Below are 10,885 nucleotides of genomic sequence, written 5' to 3'. Positions count from 1 at the left end.
GTTAGTATCATACAAAGATAATTCTAAGATTTTTGATACACCTTTTACCAGTTGCCATATGTATTTTGATCTACTTCTACCAGCTGCCGTATGTAGAGGCAAGTGAGCAGTAATATGCCGAAGACTTTAATCTCAGCTCAGATACAGCCTCCATATTTCTGCACTGAATATTCTAGGTACATGAGAGCTTTGTCTTTAAGTCGTAGACCTTAAGTTAAATTAATTATACCTAGAGTATGTATTAGGTCACTTCTAATTTTGCTTACTGGTATTTTTATTACCCAGGCCACACCCCACTGCTCATCTTTTAAAAATCATTTTAAATTGGGCATCTAAACATATGAGTTACTAGATTATAATATTAGGGCATAGTAGAGTGTTGTTGTTGTTTTTTTTTTTACAACTGTTGCATTTGTAGCTCCTAACTTCTTTCCTCAGAAAATAACTGGATTAGTCAACACCATAGAGCAGCAGCTTAGAATAACCAATTTCACCAACATAAAGCCTATTTTACTTGTCGAGACACTTCCCTTTCTACATATCCAAATACTTAACTTTAAAGGTTTTGTTTCTTCCATATTTGAATTTTTGCAATAGATTCTGAAAGTCAGATTTCTTTTGCCTAGTTTTACAACCAAGCTAAACAAAACAGTCATTCTGGTTTACAGTCCATCTTCTGAGAAACACTGAGAAGTCAAGCTATCAGGCTGGTGCTTTCTATGATTTATGAAAAATTTCCTTCCTTTATATTTCCTTTAACATTGTTTTCTCTGTAGCAACACATTCTTTTTTTTATCTTTTGGTGTATATGTATAAAACAGACTTTGCAGTCAGTATACCGAAATGCCTTGCATTTCCTTCTCTTTTCTAATCTTTTAAGAAAAAACATTAAAGACCACTGTGCAAAATTCCTTGTTATTTGAGCTTCTATTTACTATGTATTGTTCAGTTTTTAGGTTTGGAAACCAGTGGGTCGGTTAAAAATTCCTGAATACGGGGCGCCTGGGTGGCGCAGTCGGTTGGGCGTCCGACTTCAGCCAGGTCACGATCTCACGGACCGTGAGTTCGAGCCCCGCGTCAGGCTCTGGGCTGATGGCTTGGAGCCTGGAGCCTGTTTCCGATTCTGTGTCTCCCTCTCGCTCTGCCCCTCCCCCGTTCATGCTCTGTCTCTCTCTGTCCCAAAAATAAATAAACGTTGGAAAAAAAAAAAAAAAATTCCTGAATACAAAATTACTAAAGACTCATCAGTCCATCTTAACTCAGAATGGGAGTGTAAAGGCTGGTGTTATGCTTTCAACAAGAGATATTTCAAGCTTCCAGTATGCCTACCATTATTTTAATGCTTTAATATTAAAGCCCTTGGATAAAGCTGCTGTACTAGCCCATAAAAGTAGTTTCAGAACATATTGTACTCATTGAAAAGAATAAATGTTTTTACACTGTATGTTAATTAACTGGAATTTATTTTTTAATTTTTTTAAACATTTATTCATTTTTGAGAGACAGAGAATAAGTGGGAGAGGGGCAGAGAGAGAGGGAGACACAGAATCCGAAGCAGGCTCCAGGCTCTGAGCTGTCAGCACAGAGCCTGACGTGGGGCTCGAAGTCACGGATCGCGAGATCATGACCTGAGCCGAAGTCAGACACTTAACCAACTGAGCCACCCAGCCGCCCCTAACTAACTGGAATTTAAATGAAAACTTAAAAAAAATTTTTTTTTAAATAATAAAGTCCTTTTTTTTTTTCAAAATAAATAAATAGTTTTGTTCATTAAAGATAGCAGAAACATGCTCAAAGACTATTGACTCCTCTATTCTCTGATTTTGCCAACTCATCCATATATAAGAATTGCAGAAACAAAGGGCACAGAACTGGTTTCCATCTCCATACTTGCCCAATTCATAAAGAAACCCAAAGAAAGAAAATACATCTTTCCTTAGCTAGTCATTAACAACAGAGAGAAAAGTCAGTGAGCTGGATGGGAAAGAAAGGGGAGTGGTCAAAATAGCTTTACTTATCATCTAAGGAGATGATTGGCTATTACCCTTTCTTCTGAAGGTAAATGGACTGTGCTAACAAATCTTCCAGGTCACATATTTATTTAGAAAAAGTAACAGCACTTTTTAAGTAATGTACATATATTACCTAATTTAATCTTCCTAATAATTCTATGAAGTAGCTACTATTTGCCCCATTTTATAGGTGAGGAAACTGAGGCACAAGCAGGCTAATTAAATCACCCAAGGTTACTACAAGGTGTCCAAGCTGTGATTCAGACAGAGTATGGCTACAGAGTCCATGTTCTTTATATAAGTAATCTCTACACCCAACATGGGGCTTGAACTCATGAACCTGAGAATAAGAGTCCCATGCTCTTCCAACTGATCTATCCAGGCACCCCTACGGAGTTCATGTTCTTAATTAATCACTCCACAATATTGCTTCCCCTATCTGAAAAGAATCTCAGAATTTCTCAATTCTGGTAAACCCCACTATCTCATTTAATCCTTATTAATGCTCACTTCACAAGTAGTTTTCAGAGCATAATGTCACTGCTTCCCTTAAAAGACAGCCACAATTGTCTTAAAGCCATTAGCTCAAATAGTGTTAGCTGGTTTTAAAGTAATATATTTGTAGGGCTGAGAGAGATGGTATGAAGGGTCAGGGCCCATGGCCTTTTCGTGATCAAAACGCTGAATTACATTCTCTTTTCAGGAGTCATTTTGTTTTCATTTTTTTAATGTTTATTTTTGAAAAGGGGCGGGGGGGGGGGAGACATAATCCAAAGCAGACTCCAGGCTCTAAACTGTGAGCTCTGAGGGGAGGGGCTTTAACTCAGGAACAGTGCGATCATGACATGAGCTGAAACCCACTGAGCTACCCAGGTGCCCCATCAACTTTTCAGAAATTTTACTATATAAAGCATGAGTTTTTAACGTGGGGTCTTGGGACTACTAGAATGGATGAGTTTCAGGATATCTATTTGCCCAAAATACAGGAAAAAGAATCGCCTATGTGCCTACGTTTTTTCTGAGAGGGTAATTATATATAATAGTTTCAACACCTGTCAAAATTGTGTATTCCAAAAATAAAATAGGGTTAACCTATGTCACTGCTACCTTACAATGATGTGAATACAATCCGTGGCATTCAGTATTATTTAGTATCTCCTATGTCCCCTCATTAGTTGAAAAGAGGAAATTAGGGGCGCCTGGGTGGCGCAGTCGGTTAAGCGTCCGACTTCAGCCAGGTCACGATCTTGCGGTCCGTGAGTTCGAGCCCCGCGTCAGGCTCTGGGCTGATGGCTCGGAGCCTGGAGCCTGTTTCCGATTCTGTGTCTCCCTCTCTCTCTGCCCCTCCCCCGTTCATGCTCTGTCTCTCTCTGTCCCAAAAATAAATAAAAAACGTTGAAAAAAAAATTTTTAAGAAAAGAGGAAATTAAAAAGTCACTGCAATACCGCTGTGGCTAAGTTACTGACCAGAGGGCAGAGGGTGCCTGTTTCACGACAATTTCCCTTTGGGTATCAAAATGCCTCGACTTAGGGGATGGGAAGAGGTCGGCTATCTAAGGGCTGCCCAGCTATCTAAGGACTGCACAGAGCTGAAGTTCCTGCCAGGCCAGGGCGTTCTGTTCTGAATTCTTACCCTTATTTAGACCTCGTCACCACCCCCGTCAGGGAACAACCGGAGGGGTCACTCTTTAAAGGAAGTGACTGGCGGCCGCTCCTGACCCGGAATCGGATCCTGGTCCCGCCCCCTCCACCAGGCTTCCTTCTGCAACAGGCGTGGGTCACGCTCTCGCTCGCTCTCTTTCTGCCGCCATCTTGGTTCCGCGTTCCCCGCACAGTAAGTCCTGTCTTCGTCGCTACTCTGTATCCGCAGCCATCCGGCTTTTTGCGGACTGAGCCGCCCTGGGGACTGAGAGCTAAGGGGAGTTGGAGGCTTTGTGGGACCACCGGGTTCCTACTCGCCTCTGGGAAGTGTGGCCTTGGGGCCTCCGGACAAAATGGGGTCTGTAGTTGATAGCCTAGCAAAAGCAGGGCAGAAGGGCCGCGGGCCGGGCATGGAGGCCAGTGCTGGGGAGATGAGAGCCGTTGCGGTGTTGGGGGCCGAAGCGGAGTGCGTCTGCTGTTAGGAAAGGTTTCATAAGAACCCGGAGGAGGTTAAGGGGGTCACAGCCTTGGAAACCACCCGCCCCCCCGACACACACACAGGCCGTTCTTAATTGTGACAAGCGAGTGCTGGGACTTAAGGCGCTTTCTTTCCCCCTCCTGGTTTCCGAAAGTCGACAAACGGGAGTCCTGGAGGTCCCAGCCCAGGCAGAGTGAGTGTAGGAGGGGAGGTTGTGCAGTGTAGCGTCTGAAGTCTCCCGTGGTCGGGAGCCAGACCAGGATGCTCTCCCTCGGGTCGAGAACGCAGTGATGATTGTTGCCCTTGGGGGCTTCGGTGTGTGGAGTAAAAGGAATCCGTGAGCACTAGAAGTCTCTTTACTCTGCGGAATAAAGAGAGGTAGAAGGTGATTTGCTTGATCAGAGATCGGAGGGTCACGTCTTATTTCTTACCTATTCTCAGCAGCTTTGGGGGAGGGTTGTCCCGACACCTTCATGATTTTTTGCTTAACAGCCCTTCGCAGAGTTTTTAAGAATATTTGACTCTGGGTTGGGCAGCAGAACGGATCCCAGTCAATTCAGGCCTCCTTTTTATTCCCTTCAGAAATGCCTGGTGAAGCCACAGAAACCGTCCCTGCTACAGAGCAGGAGTTGCCACAGCCCCAGGCTGAGACAGGTAGGTTCCCCTAGCCCCTTGCTGTTCATTCAAACTGTAAGAATGACCCTAAGACCATTTAGTGGGTAAAATGACAAAGGGAATACACTTCTGTTTTTCAGAATTAAGTCATTAAAGATGGGCTATAGCTTTACCAGGGAGGAGAGTCGCTGATACTAACTGCTGTCCTGGAGGGACTTCATTAGGGAATGGAATGTAAACAGTATATTTAAGTATTAAAATCTCCCTGGCCCACTTTGTGGGTTATGGTAACTGCCTCAAAGAGCATTCTGTGGAACCCTCACCTCACATAGAACTGAGCTGGGAAGGGGCTCGGTGATTCTTACCTATTGGAACTGGATGACACACTTGCAGGCCAAGGAGACCTGAGCTTTTGTGAAGTTCTAGCCAGCAAGTTGCACCAAGGTTTTAGGTGGCAGAGCTTGGCATTGTGCCTTCATCACATGTCTGGATGAGATGTGTCCTACTGGTAAATGTGTCCTACTGGGCCCCAGGGCACTCATATGTGGGTTAACTTATTTTATGAGTTGGTGTGGAGATTTCTGGTGTGCTGAAATAATGCCTGCATCAGTAGCTTGCCAGAACCCAATATTGAAATAAACGTTTCTTTAACTACTTCTTCATCTTTGACTACTTCTTCATCTTTGAAATTAATGGATGTAAACATAATATAAAGGCAAGTTTTGAATAGTGGTTAAAATGTACCTCTAGAAAACTTAAGGGATAGTGAAAAAATATTTAATGATATTCTTGCTGCGTCAGTTGTGCTGAAATAAAGGGAATCTTCGGGCTGCAACTTACATTCTCACTGTCTTTTATTGTAATTATTTTTTTTTTTTAACTTCACCTGTCACTTAAGGGCAGTTTCTTTCTCTTTCTGGAATTAAAATAGAGTTGTTTATAGTTAAAAGCATTGAGGTTCTCTCCCCCCACCTGTCTGGTTTTAGCAGCTGAAGGGATTAATACAGCTGCTAGAAAAGAAAAAAGAGGGGGCCTCTGAGCTAGTGAACAAGCTGTATGAAATCCTTGAAGTACAAGGAATTTAATGGAGGGAGAAAATAAAGGACTGGTCTCAAACAATCCTGTAATTCAATGCTAACCGAAACCTTACTCAACAATTTGATATTACAAATGTAGAGACTGAAATTTAGATGAATTTCGAATAATCTGTTTCAAGCCTCAAAACTAATGCCATTTGCTTCTGAAGCAATCTTTAATGCTGGTAAGCTTATTTCTGAATGGTTTGAGCTTGTACAGTTGGTTTAATAATAAGAGAGTGCCAGTGATAAAACACTCTGAATTTTTTTCTGTAACTATAATTAAGTGATTACTATAATGAAAAAACTAGCCCAAAGAATTGGTTATAGTGTCTAAAGCAGGTAACTTGGGCCTTACCCCATCTTGAAATCCAGTCAGAGGAAAACATTCTAAGTTTCAAATTCTGAGTAATGTATTAGGAAGCCTTTACACTGTAATCATAAGACTTTGAACTACCAACTCTCCAGGAAAAACTGGTTGAGCCGCCTGTCTTTTCTATAGTTGGATACTGGTTGAATAAATTGTGAGTTTGGATGCTGTGGGTTGTTTTGTTTTCATTTTTTAATTTCCTTCTAGGTATTGAGCATTTGTTGGTCTAATCCTATGCTCCAAATAGTAAGCATGGTAGTTTTTCATCATTCAGAAAATCTTTTGCTGAGCTTTACTCTAGTAAAGCTAGAACATTGGTCTATTTTGGCAGAATGACATACTTATCCAAATTAAGGGGTAGAAAACCAGTGTATTCCCCACTCCAGTTTCCTTCTTCCAAAATAGAACCACAGTCTGGTTTAACAAGTTGGTCTACAGTTTCATAATACAATCCCTACCCTTGTGACTAAGCTCTCTCCCTGGCAGTCTGGTTCATCTTAGATTGATGTCTGAAGGGCTAACATTACCTAGGAAGGTCTGTAGAAACTATGAAGTACAACCCATTTGTGGTTGGCTTTTTGTTTGTTTTGGGTGAGTGGGTAAATGGAGGCATAGAGAGGCAGAGTGACTTAGTTCTTAATACTTCATATTGAATTGTGTGCCAGATACCACCTTCCTAAAACTTTATTCTAAGAGTCAGATTTTTTTCTTACCTTAGTGGAAGCCTGAGCATATAAAGACTTGTTTTTTTTCTCATTTAGCTCCGACTCCTGGTCGTTATCACCACTCACTGCCTTCCTTGTTCTGATTCTCAGTGTCTGTTTCACTGAAACAGACTGATCCTTGGGAGACAGAGTAGAACAGCTATTCTTCTAGTGGTATTTTATGGCCTATAAGAAAAACTTAGGGTTTGTTTGAGGAAGGAAGGGAGGAGGGCACATCTGGGAAAGGATGGAAAGCATGCTATTCCCAACCCCACTCTTAGGCCTGTGCTCCCCATTTAGAGACTAATAGGCTGCTTAGACTGTTCTTTTCACCTTAAAATTGTTTTTTGTAGGTTTTGTTGGTTTGGTCTGGTTTGGTTTGGTTTTGGTAGGACATGGGAGATGGGGAGAGGGATGTGTTCTTACTGGACCACTGAAATATGTTTGGGGAAGGTTGCTGTTGCCTGTCACCTTTGTCTAATCCTGTGTGGTGACTTTCATTCTCAGATTAAAAAATTCTGTGTTTCCTGTGAGGCATGTTGTACCAAGTTGGGCTGCATAACTCACCTTTGTTTTTTTCCTTCCCTTTCCTTCTTTATTCCCCTTTTTTGCTTTTCTCCTCCAGCTATGCTTCCTGTGTCTTCAGCCTTGAATGTCACTGCTGCCTTAGGGCAGCCTGAATCTACCCTTCCCCCTTCTTGTTCCCTGGCTCCCCAACAATGCCCTCTGGCAACCCCTAACCAGCCTTCCCCATCCCTTTCTCCCTCTAGTGTTGCTTCAACCCCTTTTGAAGCTCCTTTTCCCCAGTCATCCTCTGGGACAGCCCTGCCTTTGGGAGTTGTCCCTTCCCCCACTGACACCCCAGCTTTCCTGCCAAACCTACTAGGGCCTCCCATCTCCCCAGCTGCCTTAGCTCTGGCCTCTCCCATGATAACTCCAACTCTGAAAGGCGCCCATTCTTCTTCAGCTCCCTTGGCTCTGGTGGCCTTGGCTCCCCACTCAGTTCAGAAGAACTCTGCTCATCCACTTAACCCTCTTAGTTCACCTCCTTCGATTGCTGTGACTAAGTCAGGGTCGGTGACCTCCCTGTCATCTCCCATTGCTTCCTCAGAACCAAAGACCTCTCCTATTCAAGACCCCTTACAAGTAGACCCTCGAAACATTACCCCCATCCCTCCAAGTATAGTCAGTGCTGTTCCTGCCCATGTTGGAACTCCCTTGGCCTCTGTTCAGTCTGGAGTAGCCTCATGTCCTCAGATGCCACCCACCACTCCCCTAGCCATCACTCCCCCTCAGTTCAGAGACATCCCTGTTTCCTCAGCTCTGACTTCTCAACAAAACAAGGAAAGCCTCAGCCTAAAGGGACCCCATAGTTCGCCTGCTGCCTTATCTGTTTCAACCCAGTCTATTTCTGTGTCTCCCAACATCTCTCCAGTTTTTCTCCCTTCTCTAGGCTCTCACCCTGCACCTTTACATCAGACTTCTCTTGGTTCTCCTATTCAGCCCTTAGGTCAAACAGGCCATAATGTTCTGTCAGATGCTATACTAGATGCCACTTCTGCAGATCATTCTTCCACAGGGACCTCTTACCCTTCTCAGAGATCTGTAATTCCTCCCCCTCCTTCCAAAAATGAGGTGACTTCTGCTGCTGTGGCTGCTTTTCCAGCAGGGACTCAAGATTCCCCTCTGACTCTTTCTGTTGACAAAGATCCCTCTGCTGCCACTGGCATAGCCTCCTACAACCCCTCTGGTTCATTAAATGTAGCTACCTCTTCTCCATTATCTCCTACAGCCTCTCTCATTCTCAAAGGTTCTCCTGATGCCACTCATCATCAGCCTTTGGTGGCCCAAATTCCTGCTTCTCCAGAGAGTCCAAGCTTGAAAGAAGCTCCTGTTTGTTCTGTTGGAACCACCCCATTTGTTATGGCTAACCCCTCTACAGTTTCTGCAGCACCTACTACCTTTGAGATAGCTACTTGTGTCTCTCCTCCAGTTTCATCAGGTCCCATAAGTAGTAAGGACTCCACTTCCCATACTGCCCTTGTTATGACTCCTGTGGCTCCCAAAGAGCTTCCTGCTCCTCAAGTAACAACCCCTCTGGGAATACCAGTCTCTCCTTCTCTGCCAGCCCCTGAGAACCCCAAAAGTCTCCCTGCATCAGTATTGGTAAAGTTACCAACACAGAAAGATCTCCAGACTTCACCTGCCTCTGTTGCTGGAGCCCCTGTTTCACCGGTCCAGGCAGGACTCCCTATCAAGAAAGACCCTACTCTAATACCATTGGCCCTGGCAGCCCCTAAAAATCCCCCCTCTTCCCAAAGTACATCATCATCATTGGAGATCCCTCTTTCCACTGAAACCACCTTAGCAAAGAAAAGCCTTGTAGAGCCTCTCCCTCTAGTTATGCCAGTCAATACTGCTCCCTCTCCTCTGGGTGTTAACTCTCCAACCTCTGTAATCAAGACAGATCCTTATGCAAGCCCAGACCCCACGAGTCTGCTTCCCAGAAGTTCTCTCCCTACCCCAACCATGGCTACATTTTCTGCTGCCACTGCTGGGGTGGCTCCTACCACTATAGCCAGCCCTTTCCTAGGAGCTGTCTCTTTGACTCATGAAAGCCACCCAGACAAGGAGATTAGTTCCACTCTTACTATTTTACCTTTGGTTCCACCAGCCTCCGAAAGTTGCCCTGTGGCTCCAACTGTGGCTTTATCCCCCCAGAATGTTTCTGCTTTTCCAGCTGCCATGGCACTGGCCCCCGAAATTCCCAAGTCTGAGCCCTTTCCCTCTCTTCCTCCTCAAGGTGCAAAGAAAGTTCATGGTATTTCTCATACCTCGGCATTGGAACCTGTGGCTTCCTCTCCTGAAGGGCACCCAACCAAGGACTCTGGTTCTTCTGTTAATACATCTTCTCAAGGAACTTCCCTAGCTGACTCCACATCTCGTTTAGGGACTAGTGTGTCTCCCCAAACTAAAAGACGTCCAACCAAGAAGGGTTCAACTACTTCTACCTTAACTCTTTCTAAAAGTGTACCTGCTGTCCCTGATACTCCTCCTGGAAATCACTCATCCCCTATTTCTCCAGTTGAAGCTTCCTTTCTTCCAGAGGCCAATCTTTCTTTTCAAGTCCCTAAAGGGTCACTGGCCAAGAAGCATTCCCCTACTCCATCCCCCAAAGAGGCCCCAGATACCCCATCTCCCAAAGAGGCCTCCACTCCCCCAGCTGTGGCTCCTCCCTCCCCCAAAAAGTCCCAAGCAGCTCCATCCCCCAAGAGAGCCCCAGCTACTCCATCTCCCAAAGGAACCTCCACTGCCCCAGCTGTGGCTCCCCCCGCCCCCAAAGGGGGCCCAACAACTCTATCCCCTAAAGAGACATCCACTCCAGCAGTGAATCCTTCCTGCCCCAAAGGGGCTCCCAGCCCCCAGGCCATAGCTCCTCCCTCCCCCAAAGGGGGCCCAGCAACCCCATCCCCTAAAGAGCCTTCCACTCCTCCATCTATGACTCCTTCCTCCCCCAAAGAGTCCCCAGCTACCCAACTTCCCAGAGGGGCCCCTACCCCAGAAGCTGTGGCTCCTGCCTCTTCCAAAGAGTCCCAAGCAACTCCAGCCCCCAAAAGAGCCCCAGCTGTGGCTCCTCCAGCCCCCAAAAAGTCCCAAGCAACTCCTGCCCCCAAAAGAACCCCAGCTACTCCATCTCCCAAAGGGGCCTCCACTGCCCCAGCTGTGGCTCCCCCCTCCCCCAAAGGGGGCCCAGCAATTCCATCCCCTAAAGAAACCTCCACTCCCCCAGCTATGACTCCTTCCTCCCCAAGAGAATCCCCAGCTACCCAACCTCCCAACGGAGCTCCCACTACCCCAGCTGTGGCTCCTGCCTCTCCCAAAGAGTCCCAAGCAACTCCAGCCCCCAAAGGGGGCCCAGCAACCCCATCCTCTAAAGAGACTTCCACTCCACCAGCTAGGACTCCTCCCTCCCCCAAAGGGGGCCCAGC

At 45.5% G+C, this 10,885-nt stretch overlaps 2 protein-coding genes across 2 annotated transcripts in view; both read left to right on the top strand.

Moving 5' to 3' along the window:
• Nucleotides 1–3,741: 3,741 nt before the first annotated feature.
• The window catches only part of LOC125920271 (nascent polypeptide-associated complex subunit alpha), a 12,388-nt gene continuing 5,244 nt past the window's right edge, over nucleotides 3,742–10,885 (top strand). The window contains exons 1-2 of the mRNA XM_049627395.1: nucleotides 3,742–3,846; nucleotides 4,714–4,785. Coding sequence (XP_049483352.1) covers nucleotides 4,716–4,785 — 70 coding nt within the window. The 5' untranslated portion in view covers nucleotides 3,742–3,846; nucleotides 4,714–4,715. The remainder of the gene's footprint in view (nucleotides 3,847–4,713; nucleotides 4,786–10,885) is intronic.
• On the top strand, nucleotides 4,792–10,883 carry LOC125918316 (nascent polypeptide-associated complex subunit alpha, muscle-specific form-like; the record flags this gene model as incomplete). Its single annotated transcript, XM_049624336.1, has 1 exon — nucleotides 4,792–10,883. A coding segment is annotated over exon 1 (3,585 nt), but the record flags the coding sequence as incomplete, so codon positions are not given.

The sequence above is a fragment of the Panthera uncia genome, chromosome B4 (assembly GCF_023721935.1).
Source record: "Panthera uncia isolate 11264 chromosome B4, Puncia_PCG_1.0, whole genome shotgun sequence".
Lineage (NCBI taxonomy): Eukaryota > Metazoa > Chordata > Mammalia > Carnivora > Felidae > Panthera > Panthera uncia.
The sequence above is the reverse complement of the archived record's forward strand: the minus strand, read 5'-3'. Positions and strand labels throughout refer to the sequence as shown.